Source organism: Pseudopodoces humilis, chromosome 6, assembly GCF_049639895.1.
Source record: "Pseudopodoces humilis isolate 2021_Gansu_Grassland_sample_001 chromosome 6, ASM4963989v1, whole genome shotgun sequence".
NCBI classification, from domain to species: domain Eukaryota; kingdom Metazoa; phylum Chordata; class Aves; order Passeriformes; family Paridae; genus Pseudopodoces; species Pseudopodoces humilis.
This window is the reverse complement of record NC_142205.1, coordinates 36,151,429-36,179,223: the sequence shown is the minus strand read 5'-3', so window position 1 is coordinate 36,179,223 and position 27,795 is coordinate 36,151,429. Positions and strand designations below refer to the sequence as shown.

Genomic DNA, 27,795 nt, shown 5'->3' with positions numbered 1-27,795 from the left:
CAACTTATGTTTACCCTTAAAACATAATCTTTAAAGTGAGCATTTTACTTTCTCTTGGGATTTCACCTCTCTTTATCTTTTAGCAGTGAGTTTTCACACACAGTTTTGGCCAGCAATGTAGCACTTGACCAACCTCAATATGTTTAGGGAGCTGTAACCCGGCTCTGAAAATCACGTATGCCTTAATAAATCAGAAACCTATTAAAAACTTTGTTGCACCTCCCCATCACTAAATAATCATTATTGTACCACACACAATAGTATGGATTATGACATCAATTTTCTGTCTTATCTGTCACTCAAGATCTGGAAAGTTTATGCATATTGGTTGCTGCCACATCCCACATTAATTGAAAAGCATACACAAATAAGACAGTCAGTAATATTGCTTGGTGGTGCAGAGCAAAATTAAAGGAAGCCATAAACATGCATGATAGATTTATAAACAGATTCTGACAATCAAATGTAGATAAAAAGACTGAATATTTTTGTCTGAAGATGTCTTAAGATATTGCTGCTGGCTGAAAGCAGTCAGTGTAAAATTTACAGGCAATTGCACATAAAGAAATATTAATAGGCATGCAGACGTCAATACTGATTCCACTTTATAACCTGGAAGCAACACATAATTCATAATTCCAACACATAATTCAGTCATTCCAAACCTGTCAATCTCTGCACAAAACTGCAGTAAATAGTAACTAATTTTGCCTGTTTGTTTTAGGTAAGGCATGTTTAGAAAGAAAAACCCACATCTTAAAAACTGCTGAATTGTTTTACTGGATTATTTTAGTTGCTTTTTGTATTTCTGATTGTTGCTTCCCTTTTAACAATTCTAGCTAAGCCATTTACTTTTAGCCAGTTACCTATGAAATTAGACTTCAGAATATTCTTAGCATTTTCTTCTAGGTGTATCTCAATTTATTATTTTCTTTCTTTAGTTTTCTATTTGTGGTTTTATGTAAAAAAAAAAAGCTGTAAGAAATGTATCAATAAAATCTCACTGTTCCATAGGATATGCAGATGAACTAAGTTTCAAAATATATCTACAGAATTTCTTCATTTTGCAGGTATTTTACACAGCATTTTAGGATTAACTATCGAACATTATCACATCAAGCCTTTTTGAAGGGAAGGGCAATCCCACTGAAATTCTAATTGGATGCTAACCCAGCAGGGTGGTGAATCCTAACCTTAAGTTGAATTCCTCCCTGCCTGCCAGGATATGGGATCCCACAGTACGGTGATCCTCTGGCGCGTCAGGCACAAGCACAATGACATTTCTCTCATTACATTACTCTCTGAATTGGAACTTGCACGAGTTTGGGTTCAGAATTTTAGCTGGTAAAGGTGGGCTCAAATTCCCACCTGAACCATTGTCTCAGCCTTTTTCTCTGGCTTTAAAAGGGATCTCCAAAGAAAATTATTTTAACTATATCATTCGGTGCTCTGGCTGCATATGCAATTTTTTCAGTTTCCTTTAATATAATGACTGTTTGGGTCTATTTTTTCCATCTGCAAAGAATATTCTGGTGTTTCTTAAAGTAGTCCATGAATGTTTTATATTTACCTAAAATTTAAAATTTATATAAAATTCATATAAACATATATTTATATGTTTTATATTTATTCTTTTTCCAGGCAGATTAAAGAATCAGGACAATCAGTTAGGTGATGGCTACATTTTCTCATGACCGGGATGTGAATGGATAGATGTGGCATTCTGTTCAGGAAGCACTGCTGGCACTTTTGTCATCACCTACGTAGCATAAAAACCGTAGCCAAAAGTCAGTCATGTTTCAGCAACCAACCACAGTAAGCAGGTGCAACATCAGCTTAGAATAGGCACATTATTTAGGAATCAAGCAAGAATCACCTTCTTAGAACAGCACTGCTATAATATATGATAACTATCATTATTACACAATACAGCTGTTATGTTCCATTGTAATATTTTCATTAAGAGATTTATAAATTCATCATTAAAATTAATTAAACTAAGATCTCAAACATAGTACTTACCAAAGAAAATATTTAAATTATTATGCTTGACTTTGATAAGGCTTTTGGCATGGTCTCACACAATATCCTCATAGGCAAACTCAAGGAGAATTGGTCAGATGGATGGACAGTGAGGTGGATAGAGGGCTGACTCTTTGAGAAAGCATGGCAGATCCCAGAGGGCTGTAATCAGTGGCACAGGGTCTGGTTGGATGCCTGTCACTGGGCCCAGTATTATTTAAGCTATTCATTCATTCAGAATTACTTGAATGAAGAGGCAGAGGTCTCCTCAGCAGGTTCACTGATGACACAAAGCTGGGAGGAGTGGTCAATAGCCCAGAGGGCTCTGTAGCCCTTCAGAGGGACCTTGGCAGGTTGGAGAGGTGGGCAGAGAGGAACCAGCTGAAATTCAACAAAGGCAACTGCAAAGGGTCCTGTACCTGTGGAGGGAATAACCACAGGCACCAGACAGGCTGGGGCTGATCTGCAGGAAAGCAGCTCTGTGGAGAAGGATCTGGGGGTTCTGGTAGACACCAAGCTGTCCATGAGTCAGGAATGTGACTTGTGGCCAAGAGGCCAATGACATCCTGGGGTGCATTAGGAAGGGCATTCCAGCAGGTCAAGGGCAGTGATCCTGCCCCTCTACTCAGCCCTGGCGAGTCCTCACATGGAGTGCAGTGTCCAGTTCTGGGCTTCTCAGGACTAGAGAGACATGGAGCTTCTGGAGATAGCAATAGAGATGATGAAGGAACTGGAGCATCTCTCTTGCAAGGAAAGGCTGAGGGAGCTGGGTCTATTCAGCCTTTAGAAGGGACAACTGAGAGGGGACCTCACCAATGTCTGTCAGTATCTGAAGGGAGGGTGGCAAGAAGATGGAGTCAGGCTCTTCTCAGTGGTGCCAAGCAATAGGACAAGAGGCAATGGGCAGAAGATGATGCACAGGAAGTTCCACCTTCTTGTAAAGAACTTGAGGAAGAACGTCTTTACCGTTTGAATGAGCACCAGAACAGACTGTCCAGGGAGGTTGTGGAGTCTCCCCCACTGGACATGTTCAAGAACCATCTGGACACAATCCTGTGCCATGTGCTCTGGGATGAACAGGGAGACTGGACCAGATGACCCACCGTGGTCCCTGCCAGTATTACCCATTTTGTGATTCCTTGATCTTCTAATCTTGAAAAAAGGCAAATTAATTTTTGTGGGGTTTTTTTTATGTTTTCTTCAATCTGAATAGAAGTTTTGCTTTAAATTAATGACTGCAATGGATAGACAGCTTAGCTGTCAAAAAAAATCACAAAGAAGATGGAGAACTAGATATTCTTGGACTAGATATTCTTGGACTACATCAAAGTGGTGGTAGCCACTTGTCAGGATTTACTCCACAGGCTAGCACTGGAACTGAAGTTACAAGGCTAAATAAATCTGTTTGGAGTCAAACCCCGGAATTCTTCCGGGCTCAGCTGCAGGGATAAGGGATTTGTCTGCATGCAAGCATGGCAGCAGCCAGCAAATTTATGGAGATGTTCCTGTAATGTCATTCTGTGTTCCACGGCTTCCTCACAGCCACAGAGCTGGGGGCAGGCAGCATCCTCACTATGACCAGAAACATCCCTGCCCCCAAATTTTGTAGGTTGGCCTCATGTGAGCAAGATCCAATGCATGGATCTTAAATTATTATTTTTGTGTACCTGGTGGCAATGCAGACTTTTATAGAGAGAATGAAATCCTTTTTGTTTTCAGATGACGTCTGTAGAATTTCAGTTCTAGGTATTTGCAGACAACTGGCTGAAAATAAATAGGCTCTTGCCTCTCTGCCAGCTGTGCTAACTCGTAGATTTATTTATATACCACACCAGCTTTGTCACCTAGTTAGAATGCTGTCTTCCATGCAGATGCATTTCTTTTATGCCTGCAGACATCTCTTTATTTGGTTGGGTTTTGCTCATTCTTGGGGTTTTTTACATAAATATTTCTGATATGAAGCCTAGTTAAGTTTTAAACCTAGTTATGTGTAAAGAACCAAAATAAGATACCCAAGAAGGGGAAATATTGACAAACAGTAGCACTGTGTAAATTAAAAGGGAGTTAGGGAAGAAGGGGAAAGGTATGAAACCCTCCACTGAGGATTAACTGATGTGGGCAGGGTAAAGTATTGAAACCTGAACATCACTAGACTGTGGTTATTGTCCAGGAAATGTTTTATTGTTTTTCTGCTGTAGAAATACACAGAAATTGTAAATGTGTTCTGACACTGATGGAAGGACCTTTGCACAAAACTGAGGGTATTGTTTTTCTCCTTGTAAGCTCTCTGGAGTTTTGTACCCTGCTGCTTCTGGCATATTAATCCATACTTATTGGATGAGTTTCTCCAGTCATACTTTGTTCTTTTCTCTGTGATGATTCATTGTAACATTATGCTACCCATATTCCAGAGGAACATAGAGTTGTCTTGACTGGGTAGATCCCAACACACTTTTTAAATACATTTTGTATAAAACAAACTGTGTATTATATTATTTCCAGCCAAATTAAATGCAGCTGCTTTTAGAAGTAAACAGAACACTCATTTTGAAGTAGCAACAATACTGTGCTTCACAAAATAAAAATAGAAAAATTTAAATTAGTAAAATGATAGAGGTGAGGTAAAAATAATCCCACTAGAATTTTACTAGTAAGAAGAGATAAATATGTCAGTTGTTGCCAAGATTGTTGTGTTATTCTTGGCAAGTAAACAGTAATATTCCCTCTTGCATTTCACAACCAAAATACAGTCGGGCCTCAGACATGCTGTGGAGATTCATATTTGATTAGTGTAATTGAAAGTGATTTTGATGTCCTGGCTTATGTGACAAATACCAGCTGGTAACATCTAGCTTCCTGGAAAATGTTCCGATTAAATGCAGGACAATAGGATCTCATTACAGGTTTCAAATGTTCCAGTAGTAGTTTAATATTGACAAAAGTAAAGTCTATTGATTGAGATCAGGGTCATTTTCATGCAGTGAGATAGACACAAAAGAAGAAAATACAGGTTATGCAGGTGAAATGAAACAAATAGAACCATTGTGCTCCTTTAGTGACACTTGATAAAAATCTTTAGAACATCTGGAGAAACTAAGAACAGGAATTTAATTGTTGTATTAGTCCAACTGCTACATCCAAAATGTTAATTTAAAAAGATGCATCTAGAGAATGGAGGTGTGCTGGCTTGCAGTATAGCTCAGGAGCTCTCTTATTAGAGCTGTCATCTCAAGCCAGCACACCAGCCACTGTGACAAAATGAGGAACTGCCCCTCTCATATTAGGGCCTAATCCAGTTAAACTTTGCTTGAAGCTAATATTTATAGACCTGTGCTTTGACATGTCCCTGTCTCACCCTGCTGTTCCATTCTCATGGCTAGTGTCAGCGTTCTTCTCACTGAGTAATATCAAGTCTCTTGAAAATGACAGGTGATCTTGCACACTTAAAAAAAGGACAGTCATTCAATCACAGAGATGTATCTGCTTTAGTCACTGAACAAAATGGCCCATGAAAAATTTTCATATTTCAAGTGCAGAAGTCCTCGTTTGTCTCTCTCCAGTCAAGTTGATTTAAACTCTTTTATTGAAGTCTGCTGTGCTGGCTTTGGCTGGGATCAAGATAATTTTCTTGAGAATAGTTAGTATGGGGCTGTGTTTTGGATTAGTGCTGGAAACTCTTATCAATGTAGAGATGTTTTCCTTATTGCTGAGCAGGGCTTGCACTGGGTCAAGGCCTTTTCTGCTCCTCACACCATCCCCCAGCAATCAGGGGGAGGAGCTGGCAAGAGACGCAGCCAGAACAGCTGATCCCAACTGACCACAGGGATATTCCAGACCATATGTCAGGCTCAGTATATAAATCTGAGGAAGAAGGAGGAAGGGATGGCATTTAGAGTGATGGTGTTTGTCCTCTCAAGTCACCATTAGGCGTGATGGAGCCCTCCTTTCCTGGAGATGGCTGAACACCTGCCTGCCCATGGGAAGTGTTGAATTGCTTTGCTTGTGTGCACAGTTTTTACTTTCCCTGTTAAATTATCTATACCTCAACTCTTGAGTTCTCTCACTTCCATTCTGTGGATTCTCTCTCCCACCCCTTTAAGGGGGACTGAGTATGTGGCTGTGCGGTGCTTACTTGTCAGCTGAGGTTAAACCATGACATCCATGTATCAGTGACATTGTAATTTACTGTCTTGTAGACTATTATTGGGTAAAACTACAAAGTAAAATCAGTGAGTTCATATAAACTTAAATAAAACTTGTCTAAATGTAAGCCTAGTGGTAAAGAATTTACCAAAGAGTAAAATTGTAACAGTGATTAAAATTATATCACGAATGCATAAATGAGCAACTGATGACAGCTGATGATTCAGTGTGGTTGCTGTCACTGTTGTATTCATCTCACAGGTTTTTTGTGACTGCTGCTACAACCTAACATATAGAAATATGCATCTACTGAAATACCACTGGGACTGACTTATTCTCATGCAGAAACTTTTCACTGAAAATGACAAAAGAGAGAACAAATTGTCATTGCTCTTCTTGGATAGGTCCTGAGAAACTCCTCAGATGTCCACTTAGAATCCTTATGACTTCTTTATTTTGTGTGTCAATTCATGTAAATAATTAATAATTACTTGATCTTCATTTAATTGTTTTTATTTAATTTTTTTTTTTCCTTTTTTTTTCCTATGAAGAGTAACCAATCTGGACATCTGTAGCCTTGCAATGAATTTGTCAACCAAGCTAAGCTACGCCATTTTCAGCTGTAGAAACATGTTGTCAAGCATTGGAACAGGCTGCCCGGGGAAGTGGTTGAGTCACCGTCCCTGGAGGTATTTAAAAGACATGCAGATGTGGCACTTAGGGACATGGTTTAGTGGTGGACTTGGCAGTGCTGGGTTAACAGTTGAAATCAATGATCTTTGAGGTCAGTTTGAATCTAAATGATTCTATGATTCTGTTTTTCATTTTTTTCTTTCCACATGCATTTACATGAGATTTTCAGATTGAATCCAAGCAAGAGTGATCTACCACAAAGATATACCAAAACTGGTTCTTCCTATAGTGATATTTGATGCCATTTGAGAAACGGGCATTTAAAGGAGTTTTCTGTAGAAAATTACATAAATAGTAACAGGAGATAGAAATCAAGAAGATTCAAATCTAATTCCTGTTGACTCTAAATTATTTGAAAATTAGTTCCACTGTGAAATTTAACTGTCTCATCATGATGAAAATTAAATGAGTGCTTAAATGATGCTGTAAGATGTTCACAAAACACAACCTAATCTAGTAGGCTCTTAAAGTTCTTTGACATGCAAGTTCTGTGGCAGTGTACACAGAGTAAAATCATATCAAAGTCAAATTGCTTAAAGCCTGGTTTACAGCTAGACTCTGTCAAGATCGGGTAGCTATTCAAGACCATTCCCACTCGTGGGGCTTATATGACATGCTCAGATTGTATCTAGCCTCACCTAAGGGTCAAGCAAGGAGGAAGTGACAATTGTCTTTCCTATATCTGCTATGTCAGAAATCCACACAGATTATGGGAATGGCAGCTCTGGAAGACTTGGACTCAAAATCACATCCTTACCTTGCACTAAGTCATTTGATTGGTAGGCCTATAGTGCTTAGATATGAGGGCTCTCATTTTGGTTGTGCTCCAGCTCCCTGCCATAATTTGCAGAGAAGAGTTACGATCCTAAGAGGTTCTCTGCAATTCATCATGCTGCTAGACAGCCACAGAATGAGGATTTTCAGCTTACAAGTTCACCCATGTCACCTTGGACAGCCCGTGTTTTTGCTCCAGGAACATGCTGGGTTAGCGCATTCTAAATAAGAATGTAAATTATGTTTCCCTTTCCTGTGCAATGTTGCACCAATCCAGCTTTCAGTACAGCAGCTCTTCCTGACTGCATTCAATTCAAGTATGGGGAGTTTTACTACTAGTCTGGACACATTTCTGGTAAAAGGAAGTATGGTGATTTCTGAGCTTGCATAGTGGTAATAAGGATAAGAAATGCTAACCCAGGCTAACTGAGATCAACAAACCTCTTTAAAACTAAATTGTTTAGATGCTGAGTGCTTGCCTCAGAAACAGCTTCTCACCACTCCAGAACACAGTGTTCCTTTTGGTCATGATCATAAGTAGCCTGGAGATTTAGAGCTAGCAAATCAGGAGTTTGCATTTTTAAAACAAACTTATTGAAATTCAAAGAGCTGCCTCATAAGGGTTTGGCTTCTAATATCAATTCATAAACATAGTAAGGATAATATACAAGTTCATTACAGGTGATTTTTAGCATATGATGGAAAGAGTGGTCTTGGAAGAGCAGGGAAGCAAAGTTTTTAATAGATTTGTCCAAAGTGTCCTGCCTGATACTTGGGGAATAGTGGAAAGAACAGACTTTTTTTTTTTAATACAGTGTTTGATGGGTTTACACACAAACGCACATGAAACCTAAATACTTATAAAGGTGTTATTGGAAAACAAAAAGTTCTTGACTGTTGAATAAGAATTTTGAGTTAGTGACCAGGTGTAATATCGAGATTTTTGTTGGACTCATGTTTTATCAGTAACAATCATCTAAAGCAGAATGCAGTCCTTTTAGTGCAGCCAAGTAACTAAAGAAAAAAGTCAGAGACTACTCTTAATACTGGTGAGGTGGTGCAAGACTTAACTTGAATTTTTCTTTCCTAAGAGAATTTTTTTTTATTTTTACTGTATGGCTTTTTTTATAGTATGGTTTTTAGATATGAAAATAGTCTGGTAGATGAAGTGATTGCAAAAAACCATATTATAGAACAGTCCTAAATTGCATTTGCATCGTAGCAAATGAGTTATGCAGCATTGCAGTGAAAGATATGCTACAAATCACATATACTTTCATTATTTTGGCTTTTTTCTTAATGCTTCTAATAATTTTTTTTTTGCCTCATGTACAAAATCTCATCACATAGCATTTTCACTTGTCAGAAAATTTCTGCGTTACAGGTTTTCTGCCAGAAAGGTGAGATTATAATTTAGATGATGTTCTTGATTTTTTTGTGGTTTTCTTTGTCCTACCCAGTTTCTGTTCTTGAATTCTAATTTCTGATAACGTTATTTAGGTCTTCATGAAATTACAACACAAGCCAAACTTATGTGGGGCACAAGCCATTTTTTGAATAAGGATATAAGTGTTGTGAATTCCTACACTGTTTTATCCCTGCAGGTTTAACATATTTGCTTCACAGAGAGAAAGCACATAGAAAGTTATCTTGCAGTGTCAGCTAAAACTACTTTCTTTGTTCTGTGTCTTGCTGTCTTTGTATTCAGATAAGCCTTATTAGATCAGAGACATTTAGTTTATGTGGATTAATAAAATTCAGGAGGAGAATTTTCCAGTGAATCTTGAAGGCAGAGTATGAATCCGGCTTACTTAGATGCAGAGAATGTTCTGAGAAGAAACATTACCTTATGTTGATGATAATCAGATGTATGTTGTCCTCCAGCTTATTACAGAGTGAATCTCAGCATTTTGCAGTTAGTGTTCTACAAAAAGAATATTATAAAACTTGATTGTCTTGTTTTTACAAACAAAGCAATAAGAACACCCACCCTAGTGTCTCAATGTTATCCAGAGAGATGTTGCTTTGTTGGTGGGATAAAAGGTTATTGGGAGCCATGGCAATACAGACTAGACCAAGCCCAAACTCCACTACAAGATCTGCATATAAATTTTTGTGCATGGAGTTGCAGGAGGAATTTTAAGAACAAAAATACGGAAAAAAAATGCCCCCTTCTCCATGGTAAACAACAATAAAATATATCTCTTAAGTCTACCCAGAATTTTTCTTTGCAATGATATTTGTTTTATTTTATATTTTGAGGCGGCTAATTTAATTAATTATAATTTTAATAAATTCTTATGCAGCAAAACAGGTAATTCTGTTCCCTATAAAATGCCAACAAAAATAGACTTTGTGAAACACAGCCAGAACTGGGTTTCATGGAACATAAATAGTCTTAGATATGTTCACAGGACGAGTGAGTGCAGAAAGCCACAGGTTGTTGTGGCTCCTATCCCAGGAGGTCTTTTTCTTCAGATCAACTCCTCTTTGCTTGCCCCCAAACATTCACTTGTAAGACCTGACCCCAAAATTTAGGTAGGAATTTCTTGGTGACTAAGCAGTATCATGACAGACTGAAATTCAGATGCCTTTCAAATGCAAAGTGAAATACATCAGAAAGAAGAATTTGGACCATTCTTCCACATTAGCAGGTCTGAACTAACAAGGAAAAAACAGGGACCAATGTAAGCAGCTGAAAGGAAATTTCTCTTTAATATCCATCATTAATCAAAAACCCATATGAAGAATATGCATAAAGAATGGAAAGAAGGAAAATAAGACGTTCAACAGACAGAAGACTGTCTCTCACAGAGCCAGCAGGAAAGCAGGGTACTTAATACTCTGTAGTGTTTACTCAACACTGTAATGAAGATAGCGTACAGTTACTGGAACTTTTCCAGGTTTTAAGACTGAGAAATGCGACCAGCTAAGCAGAAAAACTGTATGCAATGCTGATTTCTTCTTTTGTTTTGTTCAAAATCTTCCCTGTTATGAATATCATTTACTCAAAACATGAAGAAATTAATGTTTACCCTTTGTGTGCCACCCAGAACCTGAAGCGAGTGGCTGAGACGTGGATGGATGAGTTTGCAGAGTACATTTACCAGCGACGGCCTGAGTACAGACATCTCTCAACTGGTGACATCTCTGCCCAGAAGGAGCTGCGCAAGCACCTTAAGTGTAAAGATTTCAAGTGGTTCATGGCTGCAGTGGCTTGGGATGTCCCCAAATATTACCCTCCTGTTGAGCCTCCACCTGCTGCCTGGGGGGAGGTAAGGAATAGATCAAATTTAAATGAATCTAACATTTTAGATTGTGGGAAATTAAAATTATTAAATCAGAGTAAACCTGATGGTAAGTAGTGTTATTAAGGAAGTTCACAGTGGTTGAAACAATCCCTGAACTATCCATTAAAATGAGAAACTCATGTCTAAGAACTGTAACTGTTGGTTTTGTAACTCATTAAAACTTTGTGTGTACAGGGCATATGATGTATGCCAAATGAGGACAGGAGTGAGGAAAAAAGTATGTAGCACTCATTACTGCATGTCACAGAAGATTTTAGATTCAGAAAATCACCTTAGTAAAAAGGTCTGAAGCCACTGCTTTGGGTTTTTTGTATATCTACTGGCATATATCCTTCTGTCCTTACAAGGACAATTGTGTGGACATGGAGTTAGGTTTGCTCACGTGTGAAATGTGACAAGCAAGGCCTGGATACTTTCCTTTGAAAACGACTGATTTTGCTCAGCTGTTCACTACATGCTGTAGGTGCTGTCATCACTGAATACCAGTAGCAGACAAATACAATATGTTCATTGATGGATGAGGGAAGAGAGGGACCACAAAAGAGAAGCCAATATCTGAGCATCAATTCCAGAGCAGGGACTGAGCAAACAGCCAGCTGCAAATTTCGACCTGTGATCAAAAATGTTCTGCAGTCATACCTTTCTGAAGAACAGAGCTGTAGCAAGCCTTGCTTTGACAGTTTTTGTGCAGAAGAAATGAGAACATACAGAGTGCTGGGAGAGGAAATTACTTCCTTACTTGCACTGAAAAATTGCTGTGGCCTTTTGCCCCAAGAGCTGCAGCAGCTTCACGCCATGGAGAGGTCACAAGCAGAGGGCTTTTTCCTCTCAGTTCATTAAGATATATAAAGAAGGCTTCACTCTTCCAGTGTATTGTGCTATTTTTTAAAAAACCATAGTCATATCTGTACTGTGAGTTCTAGCCTTCTCTGATTTTTTGGGAGATGTTCTTGGGGCTATAAGAAAATTAACTTACGTTGAAACTTTGACCAAGACATTTAGTAAGATCAGACACAAGTCTGTATATTCCCAGTCGTCAAGAGTGAACCATAGGCTTCTAGACATAGGTACCTCTACTATTCTCCGTAATTTCTTTATAGAAAGGCAAATTACCTCATAGTGAGCTTTTTAAAATAACTTTCTCTGGTACTAGCAGTCCTTAATTTTTCTTTATAGGCTATCAGTTACAGACGTTCAAAAAAACTCCAATATATATGTCTTACTGTTTGCTACTGCTTGGCAGTAATTAATTCCTTTGTTGTTTAAGTTTCTTCTTTTTGGTCCTGATACCCAAGCTTTATGAGATTAATGTGTACTGAGAGGTATGGAATTTATCAGTAGACGTCAGGCTGGATCAGATTGCTGTGATTTCTACTGTGATCTTCCTTCACCTTCACCTTTCTTCCTTCACCTTCATCTTTCACATTAATATATGGGTGTCCCTGGAGGACTGGGATCAGGAGATGTGTAATTTCTCTGGCCAGCTGGACAATCCTTAGCTCAGTCAAAAGGGTCTAAGAGGAGGAGCTTGTGATTCATTCTTTTCACAGCAATATTAATATAATCTCTGCATAAACCCAAGTATTTTTTAACTTTTTTATAAAGCAAAATCATATCAGTAGTGTGAAATCTGTGCCTTAAAAGCATTTACTAAGTTCTTAGGAAGGATGTGAAGACCAAAGATTTTCTTTTTTGTCTAAAACATACTTTCTCTAAAATAACAGGAAGAGAATTTTCAGCCCTACTTCTCTTGTTTTTTTCTGAGACTGTCACATTCCTGTGCAGTTCTAATTAATTTGTTGGCACTTGTGAGGATCTTGAAAAACCTTGAAGGTCAGTGGCTGTGAGAAACTGAAAGAGGGAAGCAGACAGTAATGTTACTGCTTTGTAAGAATCATGCAGCTCTAGAAACCTTGCTGATTATACACACCAAAAGTCTGTGCCAACAGTGACTGTCATTTAGTACCCTCTTTGCTTCCATTTGGAAATACTTTACATCTGCTTGCTTATGCTAGTCTGAGAAAGTAAACAATGAAGTACGCAGACAAGTTTGGCTCTAGTATTTTGATATCTATCTAGGAAAAGCATGTGGTGTGAAAGCAGACATCTCATAAACAGACTCTGCTCAGCTCCTCTTTTTTTGAAAACACATTTATTTAAAATCTGACTCTTATATTTCTTGAAAAAATGTGTTTATGATAGAAAAGAAGGACATTTGGAAAACACAAAGCAATGTTTTTTACTACACTTGTCATGGCCTTATCTCTTATGTGTGTATGTGCCTTTTGTCCTTGTAGCTGGCAAGGTGTACATACCCTTGATAATCTGTTCTGCCTTGTAACATCTGAAATATGTGCCGTAGAGCATTGTAACAGCAAATCCAGACAGATTAAGGTTAGTAAGACTGTCAGTTCTGTGTTTGAGTGAGGTAACTGTACTCTTTTCCACCATGGAAAAGAGGAAAGTTTTCAATTAGGTTTTTTCCTTATTCTTTTGAATATACTGGGAAGTCTGGTACCAGATGAAAGCAGTAATACCCATCCCATGCTCTTTCTAAGACAGAATAATTTATTTGTAATGTGTATTTGAAGTCCTACTACCTAAAACAATAGGTGTGAATTGGACACGAGGTGCTCTTTCTAAGACATGCTCTTTCTAAGACAGAATAATTTATTTGTAATGTGTATTTGAAGTCCTACTACCTAAAACAATAGGTGTGAATTGGACACGAGGTGTTTTCTTAGGAAGTACTCATGAATCTACAATCTGTGATCCAGCATGAATATATTGTGCAGGTATCACAGTTTCCAATATCTTTGAAAACACATTTTACAGTAAATAAATCATATAATATCAGACATTGTCATTTATTTTAGATTTCACTAATTCTACAGTCAAGGTGGTGCAAAAAAAGTTGTTTTACTTAGTCAAAAGTCAAAATTTAATCTTGGTTTCACTTGCTGTTACATGAACTTCAATAATTTAATGAGAAAGTGTCTCAGTCGCTGCAGCAGTGCTATGCTGTAGAACCCGAGAATACTCCTTTCTCAGCCCCACACTTATGGATTTTACAGAACTGTTTTACAGCACTGACATGAAAATGTCGCACATAAAGTCAAGTGGCACATTTGAAAAAAGATGAAAGCCTAAGAACTCACTAACTTCTCTTTTGGTTATTTTCCTTTTTTTAAAACGTGTCATCCTCATACCCTTAATGAGTCAATCTGAGCCCAGCAAGTGTCATACATCTGTGGTACAAAAGGGATATAACCCCACCCTGCACAGACCGAGTGCTGCACAGCTGGACTGTTCAAATTCTTTTATCAGGATCTATGTCACACTGAATAAGTGTTTCTTCAGTGAGGTTCTTGGCAGTGCTTGACTTCTTTACCTTTGACTTTTTCTTTTTTATAGCTCACACAAAGGATAAATACTTCTAAAATTACTGTGTATCAGTTGACAGGAGAAGTGGCTCATTTTTCCATATTCGATCCATAGACATTGATGGCCCTAGGGTTATCTGAGAATGTAAGCAGTGTACTAAAAGTGTCTCTAAGTGCTGCTCAAACAAAAAAAAAAAGTAACATAAATGAATATTGCTAATTTCTTCTAAGAGTTAAGGCCATTTTCATATTTAAGACATTAAATCAGATGTAGGGAGAGTATTCTACAAACTGATTGCACAAGGTGCTTCTGTTGTTGCTGTATCCCTAGGGATTGTCCTAACACCATCTCCACAGTCATTGTTCACAGATGACCATGTTGAACCTACAGTTGTCTTTAGATTGCTACACTTTCCCTCTTTCTGCTTTTGGCAGAGACAGTTTCATGTCATGATGAGCATGCAGGGCAGCTCCCAGAACCCCTGGGAGCTTGGCTGTCCCGCTCCACCTCACCCCTCCCTGGCTCCATGAAGGCTGAAGTGACAGCCTGGCTCCATGAAGGCTGAAGTGACAGCCTGGCTCCATGAAGGCTGAAGTGACAGCCTGGCTCCATGAAGGCTGAAGTGACAGCCTGGCTCCAGTGCAGGAGGGGCAAGGCTGCAGGAGCCAGGACATCAGCTACTACCTCAACAGCAAGTCTTGCAGGAACTCATTTGCCTGGGAAAAGTTGTAGAGTTTTAGAACCATCAAAGAATATTGGTCAATATAACTGCTGGGCTCTAGGAAGCTGTATTCTCTATGCTTCTACATCTCATCTGCTCTCTGTAAGGACTACTGTGCCCAGAGTGAGTTAGGATGGCATTTCAAGAACTAAGTATAAATAATGACTTACAGATAGTGTCCTGTGCTTCTGTCAGAATTTGTTTAATTCTGAAACAGCCTTTAATATCACCACTGACCATCCTTGTCAGTCCATACATCAAAGTCCTTGGAAGTGTGATTTTCCTGTATGCTTATCTGTGTGTACAAATAATGTCATTTAAGGCTGAGCAAAAATGTTTTGTATGTCCCTACATGTATGGCCGATAAATTCTGCCTCCTGTTCATCCCTGGTCTTACAGTTGCATAAATAGGAATGTTGGAAACATGTTAGGATCACTAGCTATTTGTTTTTTCAGTTGTAACTCATAACATCAAAAATCCTAAATCCATTGTGCTGTGTGACTGAAGACAAAGCAGTTCAAAAGCATATTCCTGTATAAATGAGAAAAAAAAACCAAAAAACCCCTGTGTTTCTGCTTTCCTTCCTTTGTCCATGGAAGCATATTAGGGGATTTGCAGGCTGTGTGGTGCTGATGCTTGGCAGAATGTTCCCCGTGGCTCTGGCTCTGGCATGATGGCTCAGTTCAGTTTCTAGCAACTGCCAAGGCCACACAGAAGCGCTAGAGAACAAAAGCACAGACTTAACTGAAATGCCTTATTACAAAAAGAAAACAAAAAAACTAACCATGACCCCTCTGCAGCTGAAAGGATGAAACGAAAAAAGGTTGAGCTAACATGTAAGCTGCAAAAAAACACAGGAAAAGCTAACTCAAGCAAACCTTTCAGGAGCAGAGGGAAGAGGGGAGGAAATAAAGAACGTGAAACAGATTCCAGCAGTGAAAGAACTAACTGTAGCTTCAGCTTAAGCCTTTTCCAGAAATGGACTGAACACATTTTCTGCACAGTCCAAATGACAGAGACTAGGATGGAGCAATGCCATCAAGACAAAATTATGAAAGCCTTTTAATGCAATAAGCATAATTGGATGTGGAGTGTATTCACTGTCATTTCACAATTCTGAATCACATAAATATCCCCAATTATTAATGGCAATTGTTAGCAGTTCCATTTTAATTAACTTGCATGCTGTAAGAACTGAACTGATGTATCATTTAATTTTCTATTAGACCAGAAATCTTTATCTATACAATAGAAATATAAGTGCATTGAGAAATTATTGAACATTCTCAAAAAAAATTATACTTGGAGAAGGTATTTCACATGAAACTTTAAAAATATGACATTAAATTCTATTCCCTTCGTTATTATTTCCTGCCTCTTTTGCTGGTTGAAAATGAAGGTTGCTGAGAACTAATTACCTTTCATCTTTTTTTACTGTGGGGCTGCCCAGTGCTGGATTTCTGTATCTGGTTGTGTGTATGAACAGCTAGTGTTTTACCTTATCTTTAGCAACTTTTACTGTATTGAAAAAAGAAAAACATATCCTAGGACTGGGCTGAGCCAATTTTTTTTTTTTTAATGCTTCTCTGAGCTCTGGTGAAGGAGCAAAGGTTCTGGAGGTAGTTGTTCAAACTGATGCTTCCCCATCTTTTTCCCAGTCTACAAATTTCTAAGCTAAGAAAATGTACCTCCTGAAGCCTTTCCTGAGAGTGACAGTTTTTACATTTTCTCACTACCTGTTGCTTTCCCATCTGTGTAAATCTTTCTTGATTATGGTTAATGGACTCGATTCCACACCTCCAGAATCAGAAAAAGAGCAGAATATCTCTGGCATGTGTCTTGCATGCCCAAGGATTTCCCTTCCTTGCAATGTTTTGTGCAATGCTGAGAAGTTTTCCATCCTTAGGATGTGTGTGAGGTATGCAGTGGCAATGTGTACATTTGTCCAGCATATTATGGCAACATCAGTAACTTCTAAAGTATTTTTCAGGAAAAAGCACAAATGGCTACTCAATTGTTTCTCCATTCAGCATCTAGCTTTCTTTTAAAAAGGATCAAAGTAGCATCCAGAATGTCAAAAAATGCTTTCTATATAGTATACATTTATAATTTGTGCATGTTTCCATGCACTTTGATTACTCAGTTTCTATTTACCTCATTCAGAGGGTAAGTTTTTTGAAGAAATCCTTTTTGTTATGGGGGTGTCTAAAGGATTTTTAACTAGCCCAGCTAAGGTACTCAAGGAGAAATGTGCATGGATTTTAGAATCCATTAGGATTTTGCTCATTTTGGTGGCTGTTCAAAAATCTACTTTTCAACCCAAAGTTTCAAAGAAAATTTACATGGCAGCAGTAGTACATAACTGGTATAATTGATAGTCACAGATTAATTATTACTCAATTGCTTCAGCCTCAAGAACAAGATTTTCCTTTTAAGAACAATTTACACTGCAATGTTTGCAGCAGGCATGCAGGAAGAACCTCCATGGGTAAGCATAGGTTTCAGTACAGATTTATTAAGTACTTTTTAAAAGCCTAAGTTTCAGTGCAGATTTGTTAAGTACTTTTTAATTTTATGCACTTCAGGGAGTAATGTGTGACCTTATTTACAATGGTGTTATTGTGTCAAAGAAAGAGCATGGATTGGAACAGGGCATGCCTGAATTTTGAATGCATACTGACTGCTCCCATGCCTGGGAGAGACTCGTAGAGAAATCAGTTCCTTCTAATACTGTTGATCTCTCTTGCTCTCACAGGATGGAAAAAGCAGACAGACAAGTTTTGAACTTCTCAGACTCTTTTTCTCTTAGTTTTTTTGCATGAAGATATTTCATAAGACCTACTTTTCATTGTTAAGCAGAATATTTCAAGCTTTGCTTCTTCTGAAGCTGCTCCTAAAAAGAGTAGTTCATACCAGGACATGGCTCTCTACCCTGTTAAAAGTAATTCTTGCCAGTTTTACATAACTGATGGTCAGTCTCAAGTCCTTAAGAGCTAAACTCCAACCCCCTTACATTGAAAGCTCAGTTCTGCAGCCCAGTTTAATGTGAAATGTTGCTGCTTGGTTTTGCAGATTCGAAACGTGGCAGCCAACCTCTGTGTGGACAGCAAACACGGAGCCACGGGGACTGAGCTGAGGCTGGACATCTGTGTGAAGGACGGCTCAGAAAGAACATGGTCACATGAACAGGTATTTTAATGGTGGAAAGACAAAAACCAGGGTAACATTGTTGCTTCTCTTTCCCAGTTTTTAAACATTTTCTGAGGGCTTATCTTTTTCTTAAGGTAAAACAGAGTGTAAAAATAATTTTTTAATTATTACTGACCTTAATGGCTTTTACAAAGTACTCCTTAACATAACCTCAGAAATTCCAACAGCTACCTGCGCTGTCTTCATTTCCAAAAGGAATTGCAATGCCCAGAGAGCTTTTTGAGGCCCCATTCTCCCCTCCTGTGTCATGAAAATATTTTGATTTTGGTTGAGTTACCTGAAAATATTTTAACTATAGTACCAGGCCTTTTAAAGCTCCAGACATTGTCTATTTTTATTTTTATCTCAATAAGCAGTTATATTTTAAACAAATATGAAGCATAAGTGAGATAAATGGGTAAAAGCAAGCAAAAAAGCATTCCAAAAGACAAGGAATCATAAAGACTCAAAAAAAGCTTTTATTTAGGTTGGTTAGGTAGAAAACTATTAGTTCTCAGGCATTGGGAGGAAAAGAACTCTTATTTTTACTCATTGTGAGTGCCATAGGAAAAGGATGATGACTTACAGGCTGTGGGTCTTGCCAGTGTGAGCAAGGAGAATCCAGATGAAAAGTACAACTCAGCCATTTATTAGCAAATTTAGGGAGCGAGTTTTTCACAGGAAAAGGTCCCAGATTAGTAAAAGATTCTTAATGCTGAGGAGAAGAATTGACCTGGCAGTCACACATGACACTTAGTAAAAACTTAAAAACTCAGGAGAGAGGAGTCCTGAGGGGTATTTGAAGTGCTGAAGTCAAAAAAACATACTCTGAGGATACCGAGAAATGCAGGAGAGCTGCAAGTGCATGAAACTGAGAAGTTCTGAAGGATTATCTCAATTTAGGTAAGTGCCAACATGGCAAAAAAGGAAGTTGCTGAAAGATGTCTTTGGACAGCTACCAAAGATACTGCATGGGGATAGGGTGCCAAGACTAGATAAACATAATTCTGTTTATGGCATACAGTAATTCAAGCAGTTAACTGAAGGAAGTTCTATGGTCCAGACTAGACCCATCATAGCATTCTCTGGCTTTAAAATCTGCAGAGCTCCAAACCCTCCTCAAGAAGGGACGGGGGGAATGCTGAGGCTGGCAGGTACAATAAAGGAGGGAAAAAAAGTTTGACGAAAAGGTGAGAGAAGAAAAAAATGTTAGCAGAGAAATGGGCAGCTTGAAATATCCTTTGAAAAAGTAAAAGCTGGAACAAAGGGGAAATGGTACCAAGGGAGAAGGGAGGAATTCATATTTCAGCTTACTCCAGGGTGCTGCAACGTTTGGGATCAGTCTGGATCTAAAGGTCTTACTCTGTGCTAATGACACAAAGTGACTTCATTGGAATCAGTAGGTGAAGCTAACATGAAGGGAGTTCAACCAGCCAGCTCCTCAGATCCCAGAACCAGAGCTGGGAAGCCTCAAGCACTTCGGTGCTCGACGCGTGCCCCAGGGAGACAACACGAATCGTCTCCGCCGGGCTGCTGGGGAGGAGCGCATACTCTCGCATTGCCGGAGAGCGTGGCGAACTTCCCGGGAGCACCTCCCTCATCCCTGCGGCTGCGGTGCGGCGCGGCGGGCGGCAGGGGGCAGCGCGGCCCAGCGGAATGGGCCCGCCGCGGCACCGGCCGGCCGCCCTCGGGGCCTGCCGCCAGCCCGGGGAGCGCCCTCAGGGCCGGCCCTGCTCATGGCCACAGCCCCTCACGGCCACAGCCCCTCACGGCCACAGCCCCTCGGGACCAGAGCCCCTCACGGCCAGAGCCCTTCGGGGGACAAAAGCCCCTCACGGCCAGAGCCCCTCAGAGCCAGCCCTGCGCTGTTGTCACGCTCGTCTGTGGGGCGTCAAACCCCGGGCCAGCCACACGTAACTCTTCTTCCTTCTTTATATCTCACGGAATTTGTTGCCTCCATGAGTTCTGCATACACTAGTAGAAACTGGCAGTATTAATGAAGGTATCAGGTATTCTGTTATCATATTTTGAATAGCATGGATTGATGCTGAGCTGAACTTGTAACGTCTGGTATAAATTTAGAGAGTTCAGTGGCAAGCTATAGAAGGTTAATGTGACCAGTCCGACAGGCATCAGTGCCAGGCAGAGATGATTCTTTGTGCCACTTGATTCATGTCATGTTACCAGGGCAGGAATTAAAAGCTGACAGTCCCAGCCACCGTGCGAGGGGCACAGCCCTTTAGCAGACCCCAGGAGAGGAAGACGACCTTCCACCTCAGGGCTGTGCGAGCCCCGCTGGGCAAGCAGCAGTCAAAAGCTTTGTGGGGCGATTGCAGGCTTTCTGGTAAACAGGAGATGGGTAAGAAGTGAGGATGTGTTGCTGTGGTTTCTGGAAGCATTCCCAAAATTAAGAACCAGAGGGGAAGAAAAGGGACAGAGGATATGTAATAGCACTGCATCCTTCCATCTCTGTCTTCCCAAAGCTAGCTTTTGGCTTCAGGAGAAACTGAGGCTATGCTGGACAGATAACCAACAGCAAAGGAAAATAGCAGCTATCTTTTATCAAGTTCCCCAGCCTTGCCAGGGAATGGGTGAACAGGCACCATCTCTAACATGGCTCAGCCAGTGCCTAGCTCTTTCTTCTCTACTTGGAGATATCGCTCAAGCCAGAGCCCAGCTGTGAAATGTATTATTTCATCTTTGGATGGGGGTACGTGTTGTCCCCTCAAGTGTAATGGCACAGTCAAAGCACAGCGCCAGCTGACGGACCCCAGCCAGACAGCGAGTAATTGAGCAACGTTGCCAGGCTGGAAAGCATTAATGGCATCAAAAGGGCCTTTGTCCTATAGACAGTCCCAGGCCAATGGCTCTATCAGGCAATCATTCTTCAAGGCCCTGTGCCAATTATAAATGAAGCTGGAAAGCTGTATTTCCCAGTTACTGCATGACAGGGCTCGGCTACATGAAAAGGCAAAGCATGAGGGCTTGAGGGATTGCTTGATTGCAAATGCAGAGGATGAGGCTGTGTTTTACAGATTCTGGTATGAGAAAAGGTGAAGGAGGAGAATGAACGTCCACTGAGCCAGGACAGAGTGTTTCTTGGGTCCAGCAGGAAACAGTGAACAGCAACCCTATGTGTTACAGGTGAAGAATCAGCCTGCTGTTTGTTAATAATGTGTCTGGGAATTTTGTGCAGCCTTGTTTCAAATCAAGAAGTAGTCAGAATGAATGAAGTACAAAAAGGCTCAGCCATTTCTTGTAAAATCTGACATAGTTTGTTCCTAACAAAGGAACAATAAAATCCAAAGTGACAAGTGGTGGCAAAGCAGAGCATTATGTACTCTGGGCTCCAGCTGATAACATGTAGCATTGTTGGACATTATGCAGTAGAGAGATAATTTTTATGTTTGCCAGATTCAGTGTTAACTAGAGGAAAATTGCTGTTTAAAAGAAGAAAGTTTAGAATTATGAGACTGGATATACTGTACACCTTCATGTTGTGTCTGTAATTGCAAGATCTTAATACTAATTGGTTATATGGAGAAGTATAACCTTTTTTTTCTGTTTTTGTTTTTTTAATTCCTCTTCTCTCTTCTCTCTCTTAGTCCTAAAACTGACTTCCTGTCCCTAATAAAGTTGATTCTATAATAATATCACTAGGGAGAAGACAAACTTGTTGATTTAAAAATAAAACAGATAAAGAAGATAAAACAGTTTTTTAAAAACTGGAAGATAAAGGAGGAAAAAGAATCTAAGCTAGTCTAAACATTGAGATCTAGTGTTACACAGATCCTGGTTTTCAGTGGAAGGGAATAAAACCCCCCTACTGTTACTATGTCTTGACTTGCAAACAGGACACAGCCCTGGCAGTCTTCAGAAACCACAGAGGAGTGGAAAGAGCAAAGTCTGGATCAGTATGATCTGGTTTAAAGGCTGGCTTGAGCTCTTTCAGGTGTACCGATGCATTCAGTGGGGTAGTAGTTCTCAGGCCAAGGTCCAGAGAGCAGCAAGAATTGGTCCCTCAGCTCACCACTCATGCACAGAATGAGAAATTTGGCAAGCCACCCACTGGGAAAGATGAGGATGGTCCTGAAATAGGATCTCTCTCTGCAATAGTGGCAATGAGAGTGAGAATATCACAGAAGCACTGTTCCACACCATTCCCCTAGGTATTTGTTATTCATCACTTTGCACTCTAGGTTTATTACGTGTCTGTGGAAAGGTAAAGGATAAGATGGAGAAAATGGCTTTTGTTGGCTTTTCATTAAAGGAAAATTGTCTCAGGCTTCTTTTTTCCTGAAGAAACAGCAGTATAGTTTTTTCCTGTACCAAATCTTACTCATGTCTTTGCTTGTGAAATGATAAGTTATTGTAGGGAGACCATGATGATGCTTCAAAGAAATGTGAATAAAAGTGGAAAAAAGACTTAACCTTTTGAAAAGCAGAAACTGCTTTGAAAATAAGGTTAAAGATGTCCACTGCATTTTACTGCAGATAAATGTAAAATGCACTCTGGGAGATGGAAGACATAACCAGGACACAGAGACAGATTAAGAAAACATTCCCTAGAAAACCTCTAATGCAGATATAAATAGGGAGTAACAGCAGCTAACAGAGAGAACGAGGGCTTACAATAAGACACAGGAAAAAAATGGTAAATATTCAGATATTTGCTTATATTTAGGACCTTTAAGCCAAGAGAGACAGTAACACCTTTCAGATGCAGTATTCAGAGGATGGTACAGCACTGAAGATACAGTATTTTTAAGAGGTTTTTCTTTTAGGAAGACCATGGAAAGAAGGTAACTATAGCAATGAAAAGGTTAAAACTTGGGAACCACTGCAGAATTGTTCAAGATCAGATCCACATGATATTTATTAAGCTTCAATTTATAGCTGATTCTATCAGGGAATGTACACAGTGGAGGAGCAGGGTGCTAGATAAGGGCCAAAAGGAAGCTGAAATGAGGTGTTGGAGACAGTCTCAATTCAGTGTGGGGAGCTGAACTCAGTATGGGGAGCCGCTTCTCTGGACAACAAGCCTGCCTGCAGTTCCACTTGAACCATTTCAGCTGAACAGTTTCTACTAGCAAAGTTTGCTCATTTAAAGAGAGCTTCACTTTCTCAGTGTTACATTTCTTTTTCTTTTTTTTTCTGTGGCAAATCAAAAGTCACGCAGAAAGCAAAAGAATAGCACTCACTCAAAAAAAAGAAAAGAAAAAAAAGAAAGAAAAGAACCTCTCAGCTCTTGACAGAACTTCTAGGTAATAATTTACAGCCTTCAACCTCTTTTCTGCAAGGATTGGTCCATGGAAAGGAAAATGCACTCCACTTCTTTAAATTTGATGCTGTCAGACCTGTCACCTTCATCTGATGATTGAAAGACTGCAGTGTCACAGCATCATTTCAGACAGCTGGTGTCTAATTGAGAAGGATTCCTCTATTAGCTGTGACCCTCCATGACTCCTCTCAGGCAGTGAGAAAAAGGTCTTTGACAAGCTGCCTGTAGCTCACAGGTTTCACAGCAGAAAGATCATTTAGCATGTGTTGTTTGCGGAAAAAAGACAGTTGAGAGAGGCAATGGTAACAGTGTCCCCTGTAAACAGAAGGAAACTGTTCGTTATACATAGGAAAGAGTCTGTGATGGGAAGATCTCTCTGGGCAGCTTTTTTAGACCCAAATAAGAGCTAAAGGAACATCACTGCTGGCAGCTTTCTGACTCCTAGGTAGCTGAAACACTAGTGCATACAGGTGCTGCTTTAACTGGGGTAACTAATGGCTTTAATACAGCATGTCCCCTCTTGTCTATGCAGTACTGTGTCACTAGAGACTTTATCCTTCCCTGACATCAGGATTGTGCCTTCCTGGGGTACATTCCACATGGCTATTAATGCACTTTAGTTAAGGCTGTTGGCATCACTGAATCATACACAAGGCAGGACCTTGTTCAACCAGCATCTGGGATGTGCAGAAAGGGTATTCTGCATTAAGTTTTGCGTGTTATTTTAAATGTTTTTCATTAATAGTATATCATTGTACTGTCTGATTGTTTTCCCAGCTCTTCACCTTTGGTTGGAGAGAAGACATCCGCCCTGGGGAGCCACTACACACCAGGAAGTTCTGCTTCGATGCCATCTCACACAGCAGCCCTGTCACACTGTATGACTGTCACGGGATGAAGGGAAACCAGCACTGGAGCTATAGGAAGGTCAGAGTCACTGTGGGGCATCTTGGAGGTTCAGACCATCTTGAGTCTAGTTTAGCACAGGCTTGTGCTTTCACATCAAAGAAATTGTGTTTCAAAATCCACCATATCCTATTCCAATTTAATTTTGTGGTAATCTCTCTAGAATATGTTCCCTTTGAGCATTCAGATATTTAGGTCAAATTTAAATGAAAATGGATCCGATCCAGCTCAGAGGGTGTCTGTATTGGATCTGTTCCCTGAAAGGTGTTTTACCATTCTGGCACTTCAAGATGCTTGTGTCATTTTAACAGAGGCACTGTTGGAAATATTTTCATCCAATGTGACAGCAGCAAGACACGCTGTTCATGAGTTAAATGTACTTTACTACATTTTAAAGATTATAAGCGGCAGAAAAATCTCCCTTAAAAGACCAAAATAAATAAACAAACAAAAGGAACCAAACTAAAACAAAACAAAAACAAAAAACCCATCCAATATTAAAAGCACTGCTGTAAGCCCAAAGGAGATGGGAGTTTATAAACTAAAGATAAGCAGCTTAGACACTACTTTGATCTGCTGAATTTCAGCCCATTTCTATAAATCACTGGAAACAGGAAGTCAAGTGAGAGACTGTCAGAGCTTCAGTTATGGTAAAAAGTCCTGGTAATGCTACTGATTTGTTGTCGTTGTTGTTAGGGTTTTTTAACAGTTTATAAGCAAGTTGCCTTGATTAAAGATTTCACTAATAAGCTCTGTGTTCCATTCAGGATAAGGATTTCTCTGAAGCGCTGAGGATTTCTCTCATACATGCCTCAGTCTTTGTTGACCATTATGCCTTGCCCTTCACCTTATTGAAGCTGAGGCTAAAGTACCAGGAATTGGTCTTTGCCAGATAAACCTCAATACTGTTCTATAGTTTGAAAATATGTATAGTAGAAAACTAATTCAGAACCATTAAAAATAGGTTTGACGTGATGCTTTTTTCTGAGTGCCTACTTATTAGTTTGTGCCTTTTTACCTTATTTATGTTGCAAATCAAGGTCCACCATAAGATTTTCCAGAAATGTAATCCCCTTGAAGCTGAGGTATTACTTGTAAGAAAGTTAGAACATATGGGGAAGATATTTGGAGGATATAAATTGTGGTGGTTGTATTGCTGCCTATCTGACTTTATAATGCTGTAATAATCTATTCTGCTTCAAAACCCTTCCTATTTATCTTTTTGCCTACCCAAGCTGCAAATCAAAAAGTGCTCATACCTTTAGCATTTCATTGTTCCTTAATATAGCTGGTTCATAAGACAAAATGCAGGTCTGGAGCTACCGTCTGTAAGGCTCATCACCTTTGATGAGGACAGAATATAGCAGGTACCTAGAAAAAAAATGACATTTGGAAAAAATACATGGTGTAAGTTTTATTGAATTCTCTGCACAGCTTCATTTTTAATTTCCAGAAGGCTGACAGGGCTCATATAAAAATTCTCAATGCGAGACAGGCATTTCTATCTCAGCAAGAAACACCACAAAGTTTTGTTTTGATGGAAGTACTGACACATTCCTAACTGTAATCCCAACCTGACAGCAAACTGGTCAATTTGCATAAACCTTCAAGTTAAGAAACTGCACTGGAACAATAGACCTACATATACATGGTTTTCTGTAAGTTTAGTTTTAGGTTGCTACATAGTAAGTATTTTTCAATGTTTCCAGTAGTGTTTCCTCAGATAAAGGGCAGACTTATATTAGAGATTTCTGGTAGTACAGCTATAGCTCCAAAAACCTTATATGTGATATAATCCTTTTCCAGTTTTGAAAGCATCTTGGCAATAGATCTTTTATTGATTTCCCCCATACAAAACAAAAAACTGTACTGGATCTGTACGGGAGCCCTTTACCTAGGGAATGGTATGCTACTGAATCTGCACCCTAAATAAATAAGAATAATAATGTGGTTAAGAAGGAAGCATTCCCTTTTAAAAAACAGAGAGTAGGTCAGCCACTGTCTTCTGTTCTCTGCACCACTTACAGACACTGTAGCTTCCTAATGGTCATGTATCCATCCTGCCAAAAATTCTTCTCATGCTTTAGCAGAAATGACCTTGCTTGTCAATGTGTGATAAGATACATATTATGAAGCATTTCTTACCATGCTGCCATAATATTTCTATAAAACTAGGAGAGGTTTTAATTCATTTAAAGATGAGTCTCTTCTCATGATCGTTTGTGTCCTTGAGCCACTGATAAAAAGTTACAACTATGAAGTGATTACAAACTGCTGCAAATGCAATTTGAAGCCAGGCTCTATTTTGAGATTCCATGCTCTGATATCATAGAAATCCTAACAACCTGGATTTGGATCCTGGTGAATAAAAACAGCTTAAATATTTTAGTGGCAAGTAGAATACATTAATATTTTACTTTGGGTAAGGAGTGCTCTTCTGGAAAAAATTTACAGCCTATCCCCATTACATGCACTTTGCTTCTCATTGCAGTGCAGTCTCAGAGCGTGCAAACCACATTCTTTTCCGATGAATTAAGCCAAAACTACCACTAATAAACATGTGTCAAAAAACTGCTCTTATTCCCATACTGCTTAAACTACATCTGGGCAGCTATTTGAAAGTCTTGTAAGTCTGCAATATTAAGTAATCAATTTTCTTAGGACCAATCTGAAATACTGGTCTACAGCCAAGTATACCTTTGAGAAAAGCCTGTAAGAAGCAATGGAGCAGAATAAATCAAAGCAGTACTGCAAACTTTGCTGTGGGTTGTAAATAGAAGAATGTGAGTAATGCCGGGACAAAAAATATTGGCACCATATTGGAGCCATGTAAGATATTAGATACATGTAAAGAACCTGTAATTATTAGATATTTGGGAGAATGGCTTTAGCTTCCCAAGCTAAAGCCATTTCTTTGACTCTGTTTGATATTCCTAAGCATGCCAGAGCCAATGATGAGAAGTGCCTACAAATTTCTGTTCCTTGTAGTGAAGGAATATGCCTCTGGTTTTCAATTTAGCATCATTCTGGGCTGACAGGTTCTGATAAAGTATGATTCAATTTATGTACCACTGGCCCACTACTGCTATTTGTAGAGCAGAAGTATCCATGAGAGGGCTGATATAGTAGGTCTCTAAAAAGAAACAATTGTGCAAAATCAATTTCATTATATGGTAATTTTACTCTTAGCCTGGTGATTATGATAGATGTTAGACTGACAGCATCAAAAACTGTGCCCACAAGTCAGGGGTTTGCTCATAGTCTCCTGACAGCTGCAGGGACAAACTGTAAGAGTCGGTTTACTTGTCACATGGGAGGTGCATAGATTATTCCCTCAGACAAAAACACGTCATAGTGATAGTGGCTTTTA

At 39.4% G+C, this 27,795-nt stretch overlaps 1 protein-coding gene and 1 long non-coding RNA gene across 2 annotated transcripts in view; one reads left to right on the top strand and one right to left on the bottom strand.

Moving 5' to 3' along the window:
- Window positions 1-27,795, bottom strand: part of LOC148184148 (uncharacterized) — a 74,437-nt gene that overhangs the window by 11,830 nt on the left and 34,812 nt on the right. Inside the window, exons 2-3 of the long non-coding RNA XR_015772669.1 lie at window positions 25,685-25,796; window positions 9,479-9,556 (exon numbers count right to left, since the gene is read on the bottom strand). This is a non-coding gene — a long non-coding RNA (uncharacterized LOC148184148). The remainder of the gene's footprint in view (window positions 1-9,478; window positions 9,557-25,684; window positions 25,797-27,795) is intronic.
- Window positions 1-27,795, top strand: part of GALNTL6 (polypeptide N-acetylgalactosaminyltransferase like 6) — a 423,143-nt gene that overhangs the window by 392,452 nt on the left and 2,896 nt on the right. Inside the window, exons 9-11 of the mRNA XM_005517623.2 lie at window positions 10,686-10,907; window positions 18,122-18,238; window positions 24,297-24,446. Coding sequence (XP_005517680.1) covers window positions 10,686-10,907; window positions 18,122-18,238; window positions 24,297-24,446 — 489 coding nt within the window. The remainder of the gene's footprint in view (window positions 1-10,685; window positions 10,908-18,121; window positions 18,239-24,296; window positions 24,447-27,795) is intronic.